Genomic DNA, 24,384 nt, shown 5'->3' with positions numbered 1-24,384 from the left:
AAGCGAGATGACCAGGAAAATGCTCAAAGGACCATTATCCTACCCAGAGCACAGCTGGGATGGTAGCATCGGCCCGGTGAGACGGTGTCCACGTTTGTTTTCGCCCCCAAATCAATTGTATCGACGTTGGAATTTGAATGCGAGGGATTGGGCCGGCGCATTTGACCAATGCGGCCTTTTCGCGACGGCCTTTCGGACACTTGATGCACCTGGCGCATCCGGGATGGAGGACAGCCAGGCAAACGGCAGCACGGCTGAAGAGCCTGCGCACTGCTGCAATTGAGATTCCGGAAGGTGCGAATGCGTCCGTTCCTACCAGCGCATGCCCAGCCTACGCTCTGCGGTTGACTCCAGCCTGTCTCACTTAAGGTCTGGGCTGTGCCTTTGAAAGGTAATCTCTGACTCAGATGTATCGGTTTCTCCTCACCCCGCCATTAAGGCTGGGGGCCTAAATTATTGATCCTCCCCCCCCCCCCCCGCCCTTCCCCCCCCCGGCCTTCATCAGCATAGCGGTCACGTTCGAGCGCAGGGGGATCTAACTCCGGCTAGGTCCCTGTGCTCCAGCCACTGAAATAATTAGGGGCGAATTCTCATTAAGGGAGAATGAAAGGTTCAGAGAGAGAGAGAGAGAGAGAGCGCGAGAGAGAGAGAGAGCGAGAGAGCGAGCGAGCGAGAGAAAGAGCGAGAGAGAGCGAGAGAGAGAGAGGAGAGAGAGAGAGAAGAGAGAGAGAGTAGAGAGAGAGAGAGAGAGAGAGAGAGAGAGAAAGAGCGAGAGAGCGAGAGAGCGAGAGAGAGAGAGAGAGAGAGAGAGAGAGAGAGAGAGAGAGAGAGAGAGAGAGAGAGAAGAGAGAGAGATAGAGAGAGAGAGAGAGAGAGAGGGGGGGACGAGGAAGAGAGAGGTGGGCGAGTGGCCTGAGGGGCCTTCTGGGTGTTTAATGTCTCCCCTTGGGCCCTGAGATCTTTCTGATCCAATCCGGAGACTGCGCCTAAAGACGACAGGCCTTACCGCAGAAAGATACACCACGCGCACACACCCGCAGTGTGGACACGCGGCTCGGCACGAATAATGTATCAAGGCAGCCAGAGAGGGGAGCAGCGCATAAATAAGATGTTGCGCAGAGCTACCAAATTAATAATGAATTGTGAGGGTTGAGATCAATAACATCAGCACATTGGCTGGGGGAGTATTGATATGACAGTGCAAAGGAGCCTTCCAAATATATCTTGAAAAACAGAGCAATGTGGAGAAGAGATTTCCCCCTTACCCCCCCTCCTACCCCCCCCCCCCCTCCCCCCCAACCCCATCTCTTTTTATTTAGGAGAAAGCGGGAAACCACACGAGGCTTGGGAATGCCATGGATACATCCCTCACGTGCATGTTTTAAAAAGCATCGGAATGAAACAACGGTGAAATATTGGCGCCATCTCCGCGAGGAAACATGGGGGTAAGTTTACGGGTGTGTGTTTGTGAGCGTGTCTGCGTGTACGTGTGTGTGTGTGTCGGTCGAAAAAAAACACTTGAGGTGCCAACCACCAAAAAAAAAAGAAAAAAAACAATGAACGTAAAGTAGCTAGCTTGTACAGCCCTGCTCGAAATGCCACCAGACATACACGCTGACCAACACTGCAAGGTCAAGATAAAGGGCATGGGGGCTTACACACACCTTGCCCCTTCGCAAGAAAAAAAAAACACCCGAGCAAGAAAAAAAAAAAAAAAAACACTGCGGCGGCGTTTCGCCGCGAACGCCACGAGTTTCCCCCCCATCCTCTTTCATTGTCCTCCCGAGGGCCCTCGCCTCGCAGCAGGCGAAACCGCCGCCGTTTCCTGACTTCGCTGCTTCCCGAAGGCGAGGCCACACCCCCTCGTTAGTGGGGAGGGTTCATTATGCAAATGATCCTGCTGGAGCGGTATCAACGAGGCGCACTCGCTCCGTTATCGCTCCCTGCCGTCGGGGCTCTTCCTCTCCCAGATCGCTCATACGGAATCATGGCCTAATAGCATCCCATTAACATAATTGCCAGCACAACTAGTGTTCCATGTCTCTCGGAGACACTCTGCTTCTGCGCCAGCCGAGAGAGGGAGAGAGGAGGGAGGGAGGGAGGGAGAGAGAGGGGGAGGCTGGGGAGATTGGGGAAGAGGGGGAAAGGGGGAGAGGGAAACCAAGGGAGGAGAAAAAAGGGGGTTGCAGTGAGGAGGGAGAGGGAGGAGGAGGGAGGAAGAGGAGAGGAGGGGGGGGCGTCAGAAATGTAATTAAGCCAAAGCAGAGCCACTCCTTCTCTCCCGATGTATCTGTTTCTTACGACTGAGGAGAGGGGGCAACGTTTTCTTTTTGGCGGAGGGGGGGGGGGGGGGGGGGGGGTAGTTGTTTGTTGTTGTTGCAGACCTTGAAAAGCTCCCCTTCCATCTCCTGGGGAGGCTAGCACGGAGCGATGTTCCACTGTAGAGCACAGAAGCCAGCTTCCCATCCCAACCCAGTCTGCCAGGCAAAATGAAATCCCCATTATTTTTTAATTAATCCTTAATTAAAATATATTACGCCGCCGATTCCGCAAATCTCTCTTAATGTGAAAATGCAGGCCCATTCAAGGATATTTACATATCTGTAATTAACGCAAAACATTCTCCCAGCCTAACAAGCCATGGGTTGGGAGTGCCAAGGTGATCCTTGGAGGTGGTGTCACAAGGTCTGCCTCAGAACAGGGGGCAGAAAACACAACCAATTCAAACGCAAAAATGGATCTCTTTAGGACCCACGGCAGGAAGACACAGGATCACCGCGCCACCCTCGCGTACATCAGGCCCATGGTCAATCCGCCCTCTGCAGGGACGGTGTTAGTGTCGGTGACCCAGGATTTTGTACGAGGTTCGGAGGCGCAACCCGCACCCGCCCCCGCCCCCCGCCCTCCCAAACAGCAGTGAGACATCATCATCTGCTCTGCCCCTCCTCTGGGATTTCATTAACACGCCCCCAGCCCTCCTCCCAGCAGAGTCGAGCTGCACTGATGAATTGATTGACACCATTTTCCATCTGCTGGTGCTGTCACAGAAAGAGAGAGAGAGAGGGAGGGAGAGAGAGACAGAGAAAGATTTGAGAGAGAATGAAAAAGAAACACACAGACACGTACACGCAACGCACACACACACACACACACACACAGGGAGTCCTCATATTCAGACACCCCAGCATCGACGCCGCCATTTCTAAGGGTTACTCCACAGGGAAATGTACTGCAGACATCACAGCGCTAGCCTCATTTAGCCACAACAAGAAACGCAGATTGTTATAGCCTAGCAACAATGCTTGTCTTACTGACTATCACAAATATGATAGCAATCCTCGAACCTATATTGCAACGCTAGCTTGCCTTTCCCATACTCTATTGTAATAAGCACTTACCCCCGGGAAGTGTTGCATTTATTCTTTTGTTTTCTCTTACGAGAAAAGCCCGTTTTCTCCAGCCTCCCAGCTCCCAGCTCAATAACACGTCGACTCTGGTTACGCTTATCACAATGACAACTAAATAAGCACAATTAGCAATTACCCGGGCAGACTCATTGCTGATGATTTCATTTGCATAAACTATCAGAGAGAAGCAACTGTTGGGTGCAACTTGATACTTTTCATCATCAATCCATCGACTCTAATGCACACAATGAACAATTTAAGTGAAACTTGAAAGACTGGGTTTGGCGTGTGAGCTCAACCAGCGCTCGGTAACGGCACGGCCGTCGCTCGCATCAAAACCGGCTGTTGATGGTTTAGCGTATTCACTTTGCCAGCTTTTGACTCTCAGTAGATTTATCCTGGTCTACGAGCACAGCCACCGGGAATCCATCTCGTTTGGTGGGTCCCTCGGGGGGGGGGGCCACCGACAGCACTACAGACCCTCCCTCCTGCACTCTCGCCCTCATCGCCGGCGAAACAGCCCTGAGAAAAAACGTCCTCCATTCCCTCCCTCTCCCCTCCCCCCCCCCCCCCCCTCCCCTCCCAGACACCGGCGACGCTCTAAACAATGTCGAAAGTGAATCTTCCGATGCGAACCCGCGTAGCCGACACGACCGCGGACCCCCACTCGCACACACACACACACACACACACACTCCAGCCCCCCCCCCCGCCCCTCTCCCTCCCTCTCTTTTTTTTCCCAGGCTGTTTTAATTTGACACCTTGAGCTGGGTAACGAGGTGGGGAGTGTGTGGAACCGCAGTGGAATTCATTAGGCGCGCCACTGCAGGGTCCTGGCTCCGAGCGTTAATGACATCGGAGGATAGGGAAACGAGACAGGCCAGACGAGGGATGAAATAAACATGAGGACTGTCAGCTCTGACAGGCTCGGCTAAGGGGACAGTGTCATTCGGGCCGAAGACCTTCAGCCCAAAGATCACAACAGACGGCCCACAGACCCAAACAGTATGGAATAAAAGACGATATATATATAATATATATATTTATTTTTTTTTGGGGGGGGGCACTGGTACTAAAGTTCGAATGAATGGGGTGTGTGTGTGCGGGTCTCAGTGTGTGTGTGTGACATTGATCCAGTCTTCCTTCTTCATTCGTACCGTGATAAAACAGCCTTGGCTCTGCTCTCCAGCAGCATTTTGATACACGGTTGCAAATTCAATAATTAATGCGCCCGATACGCCGTTCAAACTGCAATCTTAATGTGACTGCTCGGTGAAAGACATCAAATATACAGGCGATCTTTGTCTGGCGTGCACCACGGATCAATTCAAATGACTACTAAAATAATGTCTGCTTGGGAAATGGGCCCCAGTCGCAGTGAGAGTCAAAAGATGTGAGAGTCTGTGTGTGTGTGTGAGTGTGAGTGTGAGAGAGAGAGAGAGAGTATGTGTATGGGGGGGGGGGGAGGGACATTAGTCATTATGGCGCTTCGTATTTCATGTCACCACTCCTTTGAATAAAAGTGTCATGCTCTGGCAGTTAGAACAGCAGGTGAATGTGGACAGAAATTGCTCTGGAAAATGACGACGGACCGTTAGAAGTGCATTTCCCTCCGTGGAAACAGGACGGGGGCACGGATACGTTTCCAAAAATCCACATCCATGCACCCAAAAATGGTTTCAGACTCTTAAGTGCCAATTCTCACAGACCAGTCTTTACCTGTAACTGGGGTTACTGTCACAGGTAGGATAGAACACAATGTCCACCAGGTAGGTCTTAAAAAAAAAACATGAAAGAAAAGGTTCACGATGGTATATCTATGCAACCACTTATGTCTTGGAACCAGTATGTTCAGCCTTTTCATTAGAGCGCGACCTTTCAAACCCAATTCCTTCAGACGTGAAACCATCTGCAAAGACAAGCCAACCAGTCCGTCAGCTAGTCAGCCAGTCAGTCATTCCAGCCTGTAATGCCATTGGACTAGAAGAGCCCCCCCCCCCCCCCCCCCCCCTCCTAGTAGGTGCTCCGTATCTGGCGTGAGACGTCCCACACGCCATGACGGACCCTCGACCTCTCCCGATATGGCGTCCGCCCACGGCGGACGGAGATGACCCTGCTTTTCCCAGCAGCTCAGCCTCAAACGCGCGCCGCCGTTGCGGCGGGCATCTGCCCGGACCACAGCGGGGAGGGGGTCAGGGAGGGGGGGGAAAAGGGTGCTGACACCTGTCTCTCCCGGGACAAGCCCCCCGTCCTCCCCCTCCCTCTTTGTGAGGCGGGGGAAGGGGGGCTGGCCCGGGCTGGCTGTCGGGGCCTGCCCTGAGACAGATATGACAGGGCTGGTGACAAGGTCCGGGGCCCCCACGCTGGGCGCTGAGCTCGGCTGGGCCCGCTGCCCAGGAGAAACACGGGGGGGCCTCCGTACTTAACCTGGACCGGCAGAGCGCCGAGTCTGCCACCGGAACGGATCCCATAGATCTTCTAAAGTAATACCTAGCCACGGTTTGCTGCAGAGAGATACAACAGCCCCGGCATTCCCCTTTCCAACATATTTTCTTCCCCCCTGTTGTCATTAGTCTGGGTGTCCACCAGCCCCTACACAGAGCTGGAAATGAGCCAGAGACGTCCCAGTGCTACTCTTTTACTCCCGCCCTCCAGCCCCGACCCAACCGCCCACCCCTCCATCCTCCTCAAGTCGGAGGTCTCCATTTTGACATCCCTTCCAAATATTGATATTGTACGCGGGCCACCTTCGTGTGACCTGACGGTCGCCTCCTAATTGCTTCCAGGTCGGTGTTAAGACGGCTATATATGAGAGCTGCTGTTCACCAATGTGCTTCCTCAGGCCACAGCCTTGTTGCTACACTGACTTGACTCGTCTCTGGGGTCTCTTCCGGAAGCGTCTGCTCGACCGCGGCAGCCGCGTCCGAGCTCCCGTCCGCGGCTGCGCGGGTTCGGGGGGGGGGGGGGCGACGTCGCGGGTGCGTCCTGCGGGGAGGCGAGGCCCGCTAAGCGTTGCTCTCCGACCACCAGTCTGAGGGATGTGACGACTTGGCCTCGTTTTCCTTTGAATTCATCGGGAACTTTGCCGACAGCTACCTGCGAGGAGAGGAGGGGCACGTCCACACGTGATAAGATAGGAGGATACAGCTCGTTACCTCATTTTCCTCTACTTATTGCGTTGACTCTTTTTTCCCCCCCTTCTTTCTTCACAGCAACACAGTAATCACAGACACAGTATTTGCCGGGGCCGCAGTATCATCACAGCGTGTAATTTGATTTGTTTGGTTTTGCATAGATGAACAAGTCGGTCTGAGGGAGCACTTTACATTGAAATTGTATGACGGAACCCGCAAAGATCCTCTGAATGACTTGATATGAGTGACAGTTTTCCACTATAGAATATTACCTTTGTCCAAATGGAGAATTGGACACGATTTTAAATATTGGACGTGAGAGCGCTAGCTAAACCATGCATATAATTCTCCTTTCACATCCCTCACATGATGAACCTACTGGATGGCTAGCACGACGGGGAGACAACCGCCAGAGAAATGCACTAGCAACAGAAGTCATTCAGAAGCCATTGTTCCATCCCGACCCCATCAAAGAACAGCTCCGCTCTCCAGAACTGGGGAAGGCCCCCGCCTGTGATTGACAGCTCCATCTTTGTGGGGGAGGGGGTGAAGGGTGGGGGCCTTCGACAGGGGAGGCAGATGAAGAGACCATCCCCGCCCACCGAGGCAAACGTGCTCGGAGACCCGTCATGAACCGACGAGGTGCTAAATCAATCATCTTAACGCGGGCAGATAAATCTATGGAGTGCGACACCGCCTCGACGGTGCCTCGACGGAGCCTCGACGCAGCCTCGACGCAGCCTCGACGGAGCCTCGATGCAGCCTCGACGGAGCCGGCACGCCCCCCGAAAACAATCCTTCAGACCACCACCGCGTCATTTTGTTATGCTAAGTTAATATTTGCCCACTGCTCTCGTGCTCCACTTTTAATTGGGCTCGTATACTTGTTTAGCGTGGCCATTAAAGGTTATGACTGAAATGATGTCAAATCCCATCTGTTCGATACAAGGCGTGCCGTTTAGGACACAACGACTCGGCCATCACAGGATAAACTAAGGTGATGAACGCCCGCGATAAACGCATATCTGCAATCTCAAATGGCCTAGAATAGGCTATGATTCGAAACCATATTTATCCGACGGGTTCGGGTAAACAGAAGTGACATATGATGTGCGCGCATAGCCTTACCCTTGTCATTCTCAATAGTGGCTGGATGTTGCAAGCACAACAACAGGGATATTTACTATGCTTGAATGAAGAGATATGGACAAAGTGGGCACTAGTCCATTTACATTTACATTTAGTCATTTAGCAGACGCTCTTATCCAGAGCGACTTACAGTAAGTACAGGGACATTCCCCCGAGGCAAGTAGGGTGAAGTGCCTTGCCCAAGGACACAACGTCAGTTGGCATGACCGGGAATCGAACTGGCAACCTTCGGATTACTAGCCCGATTCCCTCACCACTCAGCCATCTGACTCCACCAGCTTAGAAGCACGGGGGTGGCTATCACCCTTTCAAGACATACAACGCAACCTACAGTACATATGGGGCGGGATTCCAACAGGAACCCATGTTGAGAAAGGATGTAATATAAAAAAGCGCCAGGAAATAATATATGATAGTGAGAGACAATGGCCTCGTAACAGCCAGAATCCAAACAGACGAAAGGCACACAAATAACTGCTCCCCAGCATGTGCTGACATAGTTAAAAATGAAGAGGAATGTGCCGATGTAAAATTTCTCTACACGCTGTTAATATTTTATGAGCACCCGTTCTGACACAGTGCAGTATCTCTAATTTGTACTGCGAGGATGGGGAGGTAGAGGGAAGAGCAAAAGGGAGAGAGAGAGAGAGAGAGAGAGAGAGAGAGAGAGAGAGAGAGAGAGTGACGGGGGTAGGGAGGGAAAAGACAGGGGTAGAGGGGAGAGAGAGAGAGAGAGAGAGAGAGAGAGAGAGAGAGAGAGAGAGAGAGAGAGAGAGAGAGAGAGAGAGAGAGAGAGAGAGAGAGAGAGATGGAGAGGAAGATAAAGAAGGAAAGAGAGTGAGAGCTGGCAGAGGAAATCACTTGAACATCTACGGAATTGGATGGTGGTAAATTTAGAAGTCAGCATGGTACACAGAACATTTGAAATGGCCCATTTAACAGCACTGTACTGTTGGTCCCAGACGATGGTGTTATTTGCATACTTCATATCAGATGAAGATGGATGGTGGAAATCAATGTCATTGAGATGAGCATTTTATCAAGGTTACGCTATCCCCCAAACTCCTAACGTCTCTTTATCTCATGTGTTGTCAGAATATTAAGTTATCAACCCAATCTCTTTGGATCCGAAATTGGAAACGCCGCAGTAGAAAGGAGAAAGGAGCTACCAATGATAATATAGTCCACTATTACCTTGTCTCACTTGAAAAACGGCATTAGCACTATGTGGACAGATCAAATTATTCTCCCGTAAAAAGAAAAACATTGTACAATGACAGATTTCAGACAAACTAGAAATGCACCATTGTGTGATGTGCGTCTCGGAAAAGCCTGAGCTTGGAAATGACACGGCGCTTCATAAGCAGCCTCTCTGCCACCGGGAGTTCATGATCAGGATGTACAGAGTGTTCAGCCTTCCATCGATGACGGCTTGCAGCTGATAAACATACTGTGGTGCCCTCCTCCTTCTCAGTCTCCCTCTCTCCCTCTCTCCCTCTCTCCCCTCTCTCCCTCTCTCCCTCTCTCCCTCTCTCCCTCTCTCCCTCTCTCCCTCTCTCTCTCTCTCTCTCTCTCCCTCTCTCTCTCTCTCTCTCTCTCTCTCTCTCTCTAGGGAAGGAGAGTCATTTCCTTTGTCTGTGTGATTAGCCCTTCTTCGTCACCGGGTGGCGTGTTGCTCAGGCTCCATCTCCAAGCCAGTGACTCTCACCTTTAGTTCATGCCGCCAGACATAAAAATGCCATGCCAGCTATAGCTCTGGAACGAAGGGGGCGCGGGGAGCGCGACCAGGATCTAACAGGAAGCCAAGCACCCAAGGCCACATGGCCCCGGGGAGGGGTGGGGGGAGGGGTGGGGGGATGGCAGCAATTTGGAGATGGGCCAGCCAGGCGTCCTCCCTGCGTGTGACCCGTCACGATGTCGCAAGCCCTTGTTTTTTTTTTTCTTCTTGTTCGCAAGTTGGAATGTGACTCCGGTCATCAATCGTCCATCCGTTGTTTACGAGCACCCCCCCCCCCTCTCCCCCCAAAGACGGGGCACTGGCGTTGCAGCGAGGCAGGCACGGCAGGAAGATGACAGCCATTTATAGAAAAGGTGGGACTAACTACGGCGAGGAAGTAAGCAACTATTTCGGGAAAAAGGCCCTGTGTGGATCCCAAAGAGCTGTCAGCAGTATCAAACAGGTCCGAGGTGGAACGAAATCACAAGCTAGGAGAAAATGCAATCAGACAACAGCTTGTTTTTGCACTAGGCAGAGCTTTCACCAAGCTTCGAAAAAGATTCCACATACCAGGAAACTGCTTTCGTGCTTGTTTGTTTGATCAATCACTTCACTTCTATTTTGTCCAAAGCGGTGTTCGCAAAAAAAAATATGCCCAATATGGATAAATGAAAATGCTGCGCCGTACTTCTGAGTCGAATCTACAAGTGTAACATGTGTGTTTTACATGTCGGATGAAACCAGGTGACGCTTTAAATAACAATATGAACTCTGCCCTTGGAGCATGTGACAATGTGAACGCGAATGCTTCGGCAAGTGTTTGAATGCACTCTCAGGCGCAAGGTTGGTGTGCCTCCGGTGCCAACCTCCCCTGACCCCTGCTGATGTTACAGCACACACCCCACCCCCCCGTCCCCCCCCCCCGCTCCGCACACCAACTTCCCCCACAGTGTCACTGGTGTCTGCGCTGGGAAGCCATCCAAAACCAGCGCTCAGTTCGGCTCCGAAACATTTGTTTCCTTTCAAGGGGGGCCCGCAGGGCCCAACATGCTCCTTCTAAACAGTTTCCCCTTGGCATTTATTGTAGCAGGCTGGGTTATTTTAGGTTGGTGCAGATTGGCACCTGGGACATATAGCTGACAAAGCACTTGGTGCTACTCCGGTGGTGCCAGTTGATTAGCCCGACCGGCCTATGGACACACAAGCCCTTACTACAGGCTGACATGGGCAATGTCTTGTCCCTATGATATGCTGGGTTGGGGATACTGAATATGTATAGTGATATGTGCGGGGAGGGCTAGCGGGCGAAACTGAACGGAATGAATCCAATGCAAATTTCTTTTGTTCTTTGACAAAGTGAAAATTCACAATAAAGGACTATTCCAGACATTTGTCTTAATAACTGTCCCTTGGAGCAGTTTGTCAGAATGACCCAGTAGGGAGACAAGGAGCAGTAATGAGGAACAGCAGCTGATTACCTCCATACATTAGCTTGGCTAATTATCAGCTATTTGCATAGACGGGTAGCTTCACCGTGATATTTAAGCTATTGTCCTACAGGGAGACTCACTCCTCAGTTATCCTTGTTTCTGGGGAGATAGATAACTCACTGACTACAATCTGTGTTAGCGATAACTGGGAACTAGTGATTTAACATCATGTGCCAATCAGTTGACAATATTGCTGTTTTACAACAACTCCCTCTCATTCAAATGCAGACAGCTCCTCGGCCTAGAATGTGAAACACAGAACAATCGAGGGCAGCACTCGAAGGAACAGTAGAATCATAATCTGATAACTTCACAGGAATTGATATTATATTGTGTTTCTCAGAAAGGGACACAGATATGCAATTGTGATTGCCTTGTTTGATTTTTCCCCCCCCACACTGAAGGAAACGCAAACCCTTTTGGGAGGATGAGAGAGAGAGAGAGAGAGAGAGAGAGAGAGAGAGAGAGAGAGAGAGAGAGAGAGAGAGAGAGAGAGAGAGAGAGAGAGAGAGAGAGAGAAAGAAAGAAAGAGAAAAAGAGAGAGAAAGGTTCTCAGTTTCTCGGTAATGGGAAATAGGAATATATAATGTTGTTTTCAGGAAAATCCACTTAAATATGCACGTACCGTAATGCACACACCAACACAATAACACACAACTTGTCTCTGATAATGGAACAAGAGAGTGAGGACAGATAAGATCTTTGACCACTCCGAAAGATAAAAGTACACACACGCACGCACACAACCCCGCACACATACACACCCTGGTGTACTGTAAAGTGACAGAGCAACTGCTTTACAGTGTTAAATATCAGATGCAAATGAAAAGAGAAAATCTATCATGACTCTAACGTGGCCTGATGGGAGGGGAGCGCCGGCGCTCTCCCGCGAGGAGCCGAGCGGCGTGAGGAGGGTGATGTATGGAGGAGCTGGATGAGAGGTGAAAAGCGTAGCGAGACAGACGGGGGAGGGGAGGGGGGTGCTGGGGGGGGGTGCTGGGGGGGGGGGCTGGTGCTGGGCGGGAAGGAAGGAAGGAGGGAGGGCGGGCGATGGGTGCAACGCAGTCCCCCCCCCCCCTGCCAGACTCCTGAGGGCCGAGGGCAAAAGTAGAATAAATGTTGATTAGTGTTGATTTTGTCCGACGAGCACCAGGCGACTGACAGTGGGACTAAGCTGGAGCGAAAGGCAACCATTAATCTTGGTCTGGTTTAAGTAGTGTATATTAATTTGTGTCATTTCCACTACGTGGAGAAAGAGAGAGGGCCACTCCCTCCCTCTCTCTCTCTCTCGCCCTCCCTCTTTGCCTCTCTCAGAAGCCACGCTGTTTGAACGCCCCGGCTCTCACGGGCGTACAGTGGAAGGCTTGGAGGTGGCGCCTACATTGAGCTGCGGGGGGGGGGGGGGGGGGGGGGGGGGGGAGGAGGGGGAGGGGGCAGAAGAGGAAATGAGATTCCGAGCCCTGCATTAAGGAAAATGAACTCCTGGGGGGGTTGGTATGGCAACCGCATTTTGAAAGTGCCATTGCATGTTCAATTTAATGTACATAACAAATTTGTGGACTTGATTAAATTCGTAACATATTAAGGAGGCGAGCAGAGAGAGGCAAACCAAACCTACGGGGATTGACATTACAAATAAAAGCGGTAAAAAGGACTTGGAGAGCCAGAACAGTGACATTTAAGCAGCCGTATCCATTTCTAAAGCAGTGAGCTCTGCAGTCAGTTCACATTCAGATTGTGGAGAGTGCTATACCACCTAGCCATCCATTCCCCTGCATTCTGTAAGGCAGTCTGGGTTTGTGCAATGTGGAATTTAAATGAGAATTTCATGAATAGCATTGTCTTGATCTTCGGTTTGTTATTCCACGTCTAAACCACATCTGTATATCCTATAATCTGGCCAAATCTCAGTCATGGCTGGCACAATATGGAAGTATTAAGGAAAGACAAACTCATCCTGGAATAACTGGATCAATTTCCCCGCAAATGTGATGTCGTTGTTAATTACCGAATCGCACAGCAGTAACATTCCTATAATTAAGCTCCTTAATATGATTAACATGTATCAATTAGGCCACTGACAAACTGCATAATTTACAAAGTCACCACATTGCGCTCTGGGGGTGTGAGCATGCTGACAAAGTGTCACTAGTGCTGGTGCCGCCCGTGAGCCCACCTCTTCACCTCCCCATCCCGCACCCTTGACTCCACCAGCACAACCGCGGAAGACACTGTGACGACGGTCGATCTCCACCCCACCCCCCCAAAAAAATGCCCGTTCTCACATTTCCCCACGTTGCCTCCGCCTCTGATCCTACTGTACGTGCGGAATTAGGCTTCTGAGGATGGGCTGCTGGGGGCGATTAAGCAGCGGGATAGTGAAAACAGCTGGGGGGGGAGAGGCTAGCTCCGCGTTCCTCTCCTCCGAATGCTGCTGCATCAGCATAGAGGAGCCGTGGATAAGGAGGGGAGACAAAAAGCTGCACGTGTTAGCGTCGACGCTGCGCCCGCCGGGAAGGCCCGCGAGACAGGGACGGGAAAGCGCAGCCCTGTCGCACGGGACGCGACAGGACGCGTACGTCTCCTGTACGAACGCGGGGATTAGCGGTTTCAGGCTGCTCGCCTGCGTTTCCACGAGGGCTGAACAAAGACAGGCCCGCCGTCCTTGTAGGAGGAAATAGGCTGGCTAGAATGGAGACGATGGCCACTTTCAAAAGAAGATTTGTTTCCCCGGTACATTTGTGTGTTCACGATGGGATTTCAAGTGCAACCCAGTCCCGAAAATGGCACCGTTGAACCTACACACACTTTAGTTTATGACTAAAGCTCAGCCTTAAATTGAAATTGGTGTGCATAACCATCATAGCTGAAGTCGGAGTCCGAAAGCACAAATAACTGTTTCTTTCCAGTCGTCATGACGGTTGTTGTAAATTGTTTACATTACGACATGCTACAGAGTGAGCACTGAACTCCAGGGGTAAGAATAGGCAGATACCAGGTATGCAGATGTACTGACAACTCAATGTACAGTACACCCCTCCCCCCCACCCCCCACCCCCGTAATCAGATCTCTGGTTCATTTCACCCCTCTGCCATCTGTAAAACACTCAATTTTCACCTTCCAAAAAAACAACATGACATCACTCGGCTAGTCATTTTTATAAATGGAGGATACCCCAGGCGTGAAACCTTACACTGTTCAAACACAGGCCATGAGAAAACTGGCCTTTTGTTGAGGTTGAGGGAGAAAGGAAAAAAACGAACAAGGAGAAGGACCGGCATATATACCAAGGCTCTCACTCAAGGAGCATGGTTTGTTTGACGCGGGTGGAAATTTATGATATTGGTGAGGTGTTTACAGAGGTCATGTCCGATCATTTTCGAGACAATTTTGTCAAGCACTTGCTTATCTGAAGAGGCCCTTTTCATCAACTGAAAAACCAGATGTTGTCAGGAGACATAACTCACTGGGCATAACCTGGGTAGACAAGGGAAGCAAATAATAGAGCACTGAATGCATTGAAATACGAACGCATGATTCCAATTAGCATTTTTTAGGAATGAATGTTCCTTAGCAACCTACTCTCTTAGAATATTTTTTTTTTTTAAGAGCTTGGGTATAAAAATACTGTATTCAAGTTCGGATTGAGCTGTGTCACATTTATATGATGTGTCTCATTACTGTATATGAGGATATACAGTTATATATGTAGAGCAGCAGCACATGGTTAAGGTTTCATTGCCTAATAGCATTGGAGTCAATTTGTTTGGATGTATTTTTGGAAAGTCCCCGATGCCAGGCCCTCTTATAACACAACTGTTGCTGGTGGACTTCCACTCATACACACTACAGTTCCAGACTTTGCAAGCAAAGTTGAATATAATAGTCCATAAGGTGAAGTGAAGTTAAGTAGTACTATATATGTAAATACCTTTTCTACAGAGACAGACAGAAATTCCTTTCAGTGAAAAGACAACCAAAATATGTCTGGAAAGAAACTAAACAGTCGAGAAAGACCCCCCCCACCCTCCCCCCAAAAAAGAAGCCAATGTGTAAAGAAAAGAAAAGAAAGGTGGCCGGGTTTAAATTAAGTGTTCCTTCCTTCTCCTTTCCTCTCGGGTGTAAACACACCATTGTGCTTGTTTATACTGGACAATATTTCTGTTGGCCACTTCTCACTGCGTCCTGGTTCAGATTCAGCGAGCAGGTCAGGAGTTCAGGCCTACTCAGCACTGGGGCTCTGTCCTACAGGTGCTGTCCACTGCTCTGGGGACTGTCACGGATGTACCCAACTGAGCAGGGACTGGGAAAAGGGAAACAGGCAAATAGAGTGTACTGCCTGCGACAGGCAGAGCATTTGCAGAAAGGTCAAATGTTCAGAGTCGCACCTTTGGAATTCAAAGCTGCTTTATATTTTCTGAATGTATTTTGTAGGTATTTTAATCCACGCACGACTGCCTTTGCGTGTATGGAAAAATGACCCACTAACTATGTCTCTATTAGAGTTTGTCTACTATTCAATAGGCCCTCAAACCCCGTCCAAATGAAATACAACAAATAAATAATCCAGTGCTTAAATCCCACAGTTATTACGACGACACCACACGAAATAAGTGTGGAGGGAGAAAAATCAGGACTGAATTAGCCTCACACACGCGTAGCGTCCAAGCTCTCGGAGAGGCTCACATTCCGAAGGCAGGCCAGAGGCCTGTGCAGTGTGCTCGCTCCTCTTTATTTACATAGAAAACCCGGCAGACTTTTCCTGACTGAACTTGACATGGCTTCCTTGAGTCCGTACCGAGGTGGGTTTTTTAAAGAGAATTTTACGGCAGGATGCATCATAAGGCTTTTAACTATTTGGCAGCTGGCCTAGACGTGCAGTATTATAGATCATTCGTCAGAGGTGTTCGTCCACACTAACTGTTGGGAAAAATGCTCCAATTTTATACACCACGGCAACCTTATGGAGCGGGTTTAAAAACTGACCATAAACGGTAAACCTTGGAGTAACTTGGCATCCTAATTAGGACATTATGTGGATGCTGACGTCATGAAGACACATTTGTTTTTCAACCGTCAAAGAGCGCGCGACTTTTCATGCACTTCGATGGAAGCTATGCTGATGTACTCGTGTTGTCAACAGCAACATCCCCAATCCCGTCGCCGAGGGGACCTATAGAGGTCACCAATGGAGAGAGAAAAAGGAAAGGGTGCACAGCAAGGAAGAAGTCCAACTTACTTTGTACTCTGTATGGAGCCGAACTTTGGATGAACTCTGTGAAATGCCAGGGAGTGAAACACTATGCATAACAGTGTCATCCCTCCTCCAACCCTCCCTCCCCCAACACACACACAACTTACAAACACACACACACACACACACACAACCCCCCTTCAAAAAACCGACAGAGACAACACAAAAAGAAGAGAGTGCCAGCAGGCCTCAAAAGGCCCCCTGCTTTCCTGAGACAGTGGCCGATTCAGGGTGAACAACGTGGGGGCTCACGGTCTGACAGTAGGGGGTTGAACTTCAATGAAAACATAACGCCAGAGCAAAATTCCACACGAGCAAGAAAATAAACAGGATAGGCTGTCCACAGACAACACTTCCACAGTCTTGGAGCACAACCGAAACTTTATCGAGGATACAAAAGAGGAACTACTTTCTCGTCAGTATATTTCATGCACTAATGGCTGTGAAACACACTGGAACGTCAGCCTTCCACATTAAACCACACAGCGATGGCATCTCAATATCTTCCAAGTGCAAAAACCTGCCAGAGTCCGATTCCACACTAGCCTTAGATAAGAGCCGAAAGGAGAGGATGCACACAGCCTATTATTCTGCACGGCCCTGACTGCTATGTCTGCCTATTTAAAAAATGTCAAAAGGGGAAAGGGGTTTTAAGAAATATGACTTCCATGCAATGTAATTGCTCTTACAGCAATTATTCTAGTGACAGGGCCTCTAACAACATAAATGAGAAGTCACAACTGAACTACATACGACACGTTCTTCAGATTAGACAGGTTCCACAAAAAGGGAGCCATTCAGATATGGTAATCTGCCTCAATACTCTCCATCATCCCACAAAACTATTACATGGCTTACTCACATTCATATAATTGTGCTGTACAGTCAATTGGACAAGGGCAAATTAAAATCTTGGTACAGTATGTCTCTTGAGGTGATGTGATTCTGAAAACAACCTGCAACAGGTTTTGCAATGTGAATGTAGCTGTAAATGAACAATGTGGCTTGCTTAGACTACTTCCCATCCTTTAACAAGGGCTTCCCGTCTACAAACTGGGAACTCCAAATAATTGTATCTTGTCTTTTATGCCGTAACTGGTTGTCATTTGAAGTGAGGAAAAGGGGCCTACCTGTTTTTTCTTTGATTTCACACAAAACGTTGAAGAGAGCTGGCTTCATTCTGTGGCAATTCAAGGCGTGTTTCCTGCAACAAAATATAGTGACTTCAGAGATCTCAAATAAAACCAGTCAAGATATGCTATGGTTTTATTTCAGCTGTCTGGCTGCTATGCTGTGAAGACAGTCCATGTCACGATAATTCATTATTTAACAATGTCAGTAAATTACATACATTTATTCCAAAAACAATTAGAGCATTTGTGCGATTGTTTTGCTACTCGTCGTGTTTTTACTCCTTGGATAAGATTATTCAAATAAAGGCCCGTGAACGATGCGCTGTCTTTGTGAGTTTAATATGTTAAAATACTGAGTTTTTCTTAAGACCATTCTAGAGGTAATTTGAGTCTTAATCGGTAAATTATGAACTCCAAATTATATATCTTTAAAAGTGTCATTATAGTTTAGTTATCACTGGCACAAAGATAAATAACCAAACATTTGTAAGACAATGCCTTCTATAATTAGGCCCAATAATATATTTTAAAAATGGTCTTCTAAATGGCATCTTTCCGTTAATCAATGTACGGCGGAAATAACAGAAGTTCTTTTTAGCCTATTAAGAGAGAGTTTCGAGATATTTTGACAGATTCCTCTCCTCCTGGTCATCCACGTTGTAAACACTGCCTTCGAGCCTTGTGTAGACTGCAATACCTACGCCTGAGCAACTATTGATTCTGTTGATGATAGAACAGGGATTTTATGAGATGTCTGAATTTGTCAATGTGGAACATATTGATGTTAAATTGCATTCCCGGTGTTACACTTTCCCAAATTATTTGAATGTTACAAATGAATGAATTGTCTACTTCGCATTTTTGTCAATATTGCTTTCATAAGGTAAATTGCCATTCTATAGCCCATATGCTATACTGTGCTAAATGATTGACCTGTTATCTTTCTATCCCTTAAAAATAGTCATACGAGTACTTCATAAAACTAGTATTAGTGCAGTGGTAGAAGTAGTAGTGGTAGTAGGTACAGTGTCATTTTATTTCCCGAAAATGTGTTAGTCATGTTCTGAAGTGGACTTATTATGTGCACTTGTGCGTAATTCTGTTCCATCAATATTCCATCATTTTGCGCTGGTAACCTCAAAGACGTGCGAGACTTTTTTTCGTTGTTGAATGCAGTTTTCCCTCATACATTCACTCGCCGTCACTGTTGACAAGGCTACAGTCTTATGGCGAACATCTTACCTTGCTTGAGCTTCATCCAGACTTTGGTCTGTGATGGTCATTATTTGCTGTAAAATGTCTCCAATGTCCTGTTTTCGTCCATCGCCGTCGGTTCCACCAGTGCCTTCCTGCATATGTTGTGACAGGCCAGGGTGCCCAGCCATACCTACACCCGCATGAGAGTGCATCAACCGCGGCTGCTCGTCCATCTCTTCCGATCTAATGTGTTGCCTCACCTAAGAGTCAATTGCGAATATTTACGAAAATCCTTACAAAATTCCGACGCGAAGCTATTGCGCACAGCAGATTCTTTGTAGCCTACGCTCGTTCGCGCTGTTGAGTTCGCGACCAAGATCGGATTCGGAAAGGAAGAGAAACAAGCCCTCTCGCTCTCTCCCAGCTGGTCTACGCTGAATGTGAAATCTGATCTGAAATGCTGCCTTGAGCAGAGCAGGCAGTGCGTGGAAAGATAAGCAGAGCTCAACTACAGCTGAATTCAGACCTGTTCTCCTTTCATGTGGCGCAGTCAAAGATCCAGAGAGCCAGGACCTTCTAAAGAATACAATGTGCCGTGACGAAGGTGGGTTTATGGGTTATTTCGACTTATTCCATCGGCTTGCTTTTGTTATGTACAGTATGAGGCTGGCAAGCACATAGCGAGAGTATGAGAGCCAGACTCCGCCTACGCGACATGATTGGGAATATAGTCCATTTAGCCCCACCTTGAGGTGCCTCTCATGAAACGTCAATCATGGCACTGTAAGGTGGGATGCAGTAGTAAGATCGGAGACGTGGCCAGCGTAAGCACCGGGACAGTTCGGAGTGGCAACTCCGTGATGGATAGAGCCTGAACTCCAAATAAATAATAGTAGCTGACACGAGGGGTCTGCTGAAGTTTCCCCCTCTGACCAGAGAAAGCCCCCCATTTTCTCTAGTAGACTCCATTTAATTTTCCTGGCTATTGCCAAGAAATAGATTTATCCCATGGAGGAGAAGAACACCAATCAAAAAAAATCGACCCCCCATTCCATTTATTAAAGTTATTAGATAGATACGGTGCTTATTAAAAGATTAACGGCTTCGAAATCCACACGCAAAACTGATGAATGCAACACGGCTGAAGTTGAATCTCCTCCCGCCAACAATCAAATTCCTCATGACACAATATCCTATTCATAAGATCACACAGTGACAATTATTTTTGTTTATTACCCCCGGAGTTCATACGGCCTCACATTGTTTATCTTTTCAGGTATGTCGGAGGGATTCGCATGGCTGGGCTTGGCTGGGTCCCTCCTAATATAAGCCGGTGACCCATGATGTGCAGTCAAGCAGGAAGGGCCGTCTAGAGTGCTTGGCCAGGCTGAAATGTGCCCTTCAGCTCCAGCTAGCCCAGTGCCCTCCACTACTCCTGCTCCTGCCACAGTGGGCAAGGGGGGGGGGGGAAGCTCTCTAGAGTGGAAATAAAGCATGATCAAAACTAGCTTTTTTCATGCAAGACCACTAGCCGTGAGGTAACCGACTCTGTGTTCCTACACAATACCACAGGGCTCTTTATTGCGAGTACCGAAATTAGACCAGTTATCCACCGTTAAACTGACACTACTTTAGGCATTTTCAGTCGATATTTTGATGTCTCATCTGTTTCAGATGGCTGTACCGACAATGGCATGGGTTTGAAAACAGGCAGTTGAGATGTATCTCCGGAATAGCGTTCCGAAGCTGCTTTGCATACAGGTTTGAAGTGTACTGACAGTGACATCTCACACCGTCTCCTGCAGTCCCAGGTGAGGCTGTTGTTGTTCTTGAGCGAGGTGCGTTTCCCCCCCCCTCTCCACCCCCATCTCCCCCCTCCACCCCCCCCTCTCTCTCTCGTGCACGCCTGTGAAACACAGCCTATGTAAATTGTGAGTGGAATATGTATGATGTATACGGGTGGTGAGTGTGGCTAAGTTTCCCTGCCATCTGCTAAGTGGTAGAATAATGAGAATACCTGAGGGGGTCTCTGTTACACCAGACATTCGTACAGCTCGCTAGCATCTGCCGAGCGCTGATAGCAGCCAGCGCATTTTCAAAAAAGGGAAATACGTAGGAAGGCTTCCAAGCTTCAAAGCAAGGTGACCATGATAAAAAACAATTTGAGGTTCTTGAATTCTCCTACATACCTGTACAGTAGGAGTGGCTGATCAAATCAAATTGCCAAGACAATGGCAATGTAAAGTGTTCAAACGGTCCCGTTTGAGAGTCATGTGCTTGTTCATTCCCTGTGGACAAATATGATCCACTCTAATGTGATACTCTCTCTGTGATATTGTCCCCGTTATTAAAAGTAACAATAGAAACTTCTATCACTCCTGTCAAATATTACACCAAGGTGGAAGAACCACTTCTCTATAAATTACTGCACTGGATATCTCTGTAGGATCGAGGACAGCCTAGCTACTTTCATTGTCAAAATACGCTTTTTCCCCCCATGTAAAGTACAGTCCCTTCCATTATATGTTCTGTATTTTAAGAGTAGAGAGTACATTCCAGTACATCAAAGAAAGATTGATCCATCAAAAACAACAGCCTTAAGCAAGCTGAAGTTCCTATCAATATCAATGATTACATAGATATGCATGAGGTCGCAATTCTCTTTTCTTGACGTGGGCGTGAGGCACGAGTTTTGACAGGCGGCGATTGACACGCCGCAGAAGATGGGGCCGAGCGTTTATTTGGCGACACATCAAACGGAGACATGAATTAATGCCCAGCCTTATATCACGTTTCTCATCTATGAAAAAGGCTCCGGCGTAATCACTTAAAACGCTCACGCAAGACAACAGCATAGGACAGCAAACAGTCTTTACCACCAGGATCAACTCTGTGTACCATGTACAGGTCACACACACATACACACCCTGTACAGGGCACACATACACACCCTGTACAGGGCACACACTCATACACACCCTGTACAGGGCACACACTCATACACACCCTGTACAGGGCACACACTCATACACACCCTGTACAGGGCACACACTCATACACACACTGTACAGGGCACACACACACACATGCACATACTATACAGGACACACACATCCACACCCAGTACAGGGCACACACACACATCCACACCCTGTACAGTGTGTGGATGTGTGTGTCCTGTATAGTATGTGCATGTGTGTGTGTGTGCCCTGTACAGTGTGTGGATGTGTGTGTGTGCCCTGTACTGGGTGTGTATGTGTGTGTGACCTGTACATGGTGTGTATGTGTGTGTCCTGTATAGTATGTGCATGTGTGTATGTGTGCCCTGTACAGGGTGTGTATGTGTGCCCTGTACAGGGTGTGTATGAGTGTGTGTGACCTGTACAGGGTGTGTATGTGTGTATGTGTGACCTGTACAGGGTGTGTATGTGTGTATGTGTGACCTGTACAGGGTGTGTATGTGTGCCCTGTACGGTGTGTGGGTGTGTGTGTGACCTGTACAGGGTGTGCATGTGTGTATGTGTGACCTGTACAGGGTGTGTATGTGTGCCCTGTACGGTGTGTGCGTGTGTGTGTGTTAAGCAGGCCTTCACAGCCTCTCACCCTGGTGCTCTGAGCCCGCGAGTGGCTGAGAGTGACTGGAGCTGACAGGGCAGCGGTTGGAGGTGGATCATCGTTCCTCCAGAGCTAGCAGAGACAGGGAGCTCCTTACTGCAGGCCCCAGGTCACCACCATGTGATGATGGGGTTGTGTTGTGCAGATAAAAAAAAAAGAAAAAAAAATCTCCCTTTTTTCCCCCATCCCGGATGCTCCGAGGGCCTCTTTCACGAACGACGCTCGAGACATCGGCTGCTGCTTCCATCACGGTGGTTTCCCGTGTTGATGATATGCCTGTGAAATCAGGATGGAATAACTGCAATAACGACCCTGTCGTCATACTTGTGTGACTGATTCATGGTTACCTTGAGAGGGAATATTCAGTTGTTGGACTGTTGTCAAAAAGTACTTCTACATCACTGCTGCTTACTGTCTCTCTCCCTCTGAATGTCATTTTTTGTATTTAGTATTTTTGGGATCAGTAATGTAAATGAGACGGCTCCTGATGGTATCCTGGATTCGCGACACTAGAACAATGGAGCAATGATAAACCCTCTGAGGACTGACTCCCTCCTGCTCCTGGCTGTGGCGTCCCCGCTGTGCGTTCCCCCCACAGCGGGGACGAGCCGGATCCATCCGTCAGTCGGTCAGCCAATCGCGTCCACGGAGCCGCGTGTCCCGCGCGTCAAAGCCGCAGGCGGCGGCTCCCCTCCGTGGCACGCCGGGAGCCTCTTTTAGCGGGCGACCACGCGGGGGTGGGGGGGGGGGGGAGCGGGGGGAGAGTTTGGGTTGCGGAGGGGGTGGGGGGGGTGGGTGAACACGGGCGAGGGAAGACGCGCAGCACAAGCTGGGGGGAGCAGACAGTGGAGTGAGCGGAGTCCATCGGGGGGGTGGGGGGGGGGGGAGACGAGGTCTGAATGGATCGATACATCACAGAACAAAGGGGAACTGTGCTTCAGCGCCCCCCCCCCCCCCCCGCCCCGCCGATCCAGACAGGCCCCATTGCTCAACACCGCTTGTCACGGCGCCGGATCGCGGGCGTCTCTCTCGCACGCACCCCCCCCCCCCTCGCCGGGGCACTGCCGCCGGGCTACGCAGCTCCGGAGGACAACAGACGAGCGGCTGAGGGAATGAGGCGAGCAGAGCCGTGGATGCGCCCGCTAGACCTGGGGGATAAAGCACCCGTACTGTCTGACGCCTCGCATTCATCCACACTTGGCGCGCCGTGCATACCTTGTCACAGACCTGGCGGCAGGAACGGTAATCCACTTGTTGTATTTAAAACGGGGGGATACTTCCTGGCCGGTACACGGAGCTTCCTGTCCCACCGTGTCAACATTGTACTATCAAGTACTGTACTTGAAATAGGAACGAATGTCAGCGTTCTAGTTGGTGCCATTGCAAGAAACGTAATGTGAGGCAGATGGAAATAATTATTAGACTACATTACAATTCCAAACGGTGGAAATGGACCGTATTTCATCTCTTGCCGTGGCGCCGTCTTAAATGGTGCTTTAGGCAAACCCCAGATAAATTAGGAGACAACCGTTGACTCAGCATTTTGTCGCCCCGGCGATCCACTGACCCTGAGGGCTGGCGGGGAGAAAATGGAGAAATGCTCGTTTTAATGCCTATCCGATATATACGGCATCTACCTCGAGATGGGGACCGAGCAATCAACCACCAATCCATTAGACAGAGATGTTTTTCAAAGATTGACGCGTTATTGTGCCGTCGCCGGTTCTGGCTCGCGTTCAAGGTTAACCTTTTAGAGACGCCTGATTGTTGCGAGAAGGTTAAACAACACATTAACATGCATTAAAATATTAAATTATGGCTCCATTTGCTATATGAGAGGGGAAAAAACAACAACATAAAAAAGGCTTTTAAAATTATGAAGGCAATTGATGAAGTGGCGCACGGCAGCGGCGTTTGCCGCCGTGGCGGAGGTGGTGGTCGAGGGAGGGGTGGGGGCGGGGGCGGGCGAGATGGTTTTCAGATGGGCGGACTGGGTACTAGCTTTGGCAGGACAGGGGGCTTCTTTTATGGTCAGGTTAATGAACTGACGGCGGGGGGGGGGGGGGGGGGGGGGTCAAGTATTCAAGCCTTTGCAATTAAGCGGACTTTTCCCCGACGCGAGGCTGCCCGAGACACAGGACGAGAAACGGACGCGGCCATCCGTCACACACGCCGGCGCGGCAGCCTCAATTCCGGCCTCAGCCAAACCCTGACACCCAGTGTGGTCACAGATGAACTATCGGTCTTGAACACAACCCACTCCAGCACGCACTGAGGCAGCCTCGAG

General features: G+C 49.3%; 1 protein-coding gene across 3 annotated transcripts in view; it reads right to left on the bottom strand.

Annotated features, from left to right (window-relative positions):
- The window catches only part of pbx1b (pre-B-cell leukemia homeobox 1b), a 50,869-nt gene extending 31,707 nt beyond the window's left edge, over positions 1–19,162 (bottom strand). For 2 of the 3 annotated variants that reach the window (XM_062452481.1, XM_062452482.1), the window contains exons 1-2: positions 18,528–19,162; positions 17,283–17,356 (exon numbers count right to left, since the gene is read on the bottom strand). In XM_062452481.1, coding sequence (XP_062308465.1) covers positions 17,283–17,356; positions 18,528–18,715 — 262 coding nt within the window. In that variant the 5' untranslated portion in view covers positions 18,716–19,162. The remainder of the gene's footprint in view (positions 1–17,282; positions 17,357–18,527) is intronic. The other variant, XM_062452483.1, reaches the window with a different exon arrangement.
- Positions 19,163–24,384: the final 5,222 nt, after the last annotated feature.

Source organism: Osmerus eperlanus, chromosome 26 (genome assembly GCF_963692335.1).
Source record: "Osmerus eperlanus chromosome 26, fOsmEpe2.1, whole genome shotgun sequence".
Classification (NCBI taxonomy): domain Eukaryota; kingdom Metazoa; phylum Chordata; class Actinopteri; order Osmeriformes; family Osmeridae; genus Osmerus; species Osmerus eperlanus.
Note: the sequence above shows the minus strand (reverse complement) of the source record. Positions and strands in the feature narration are given on the sequence as shown.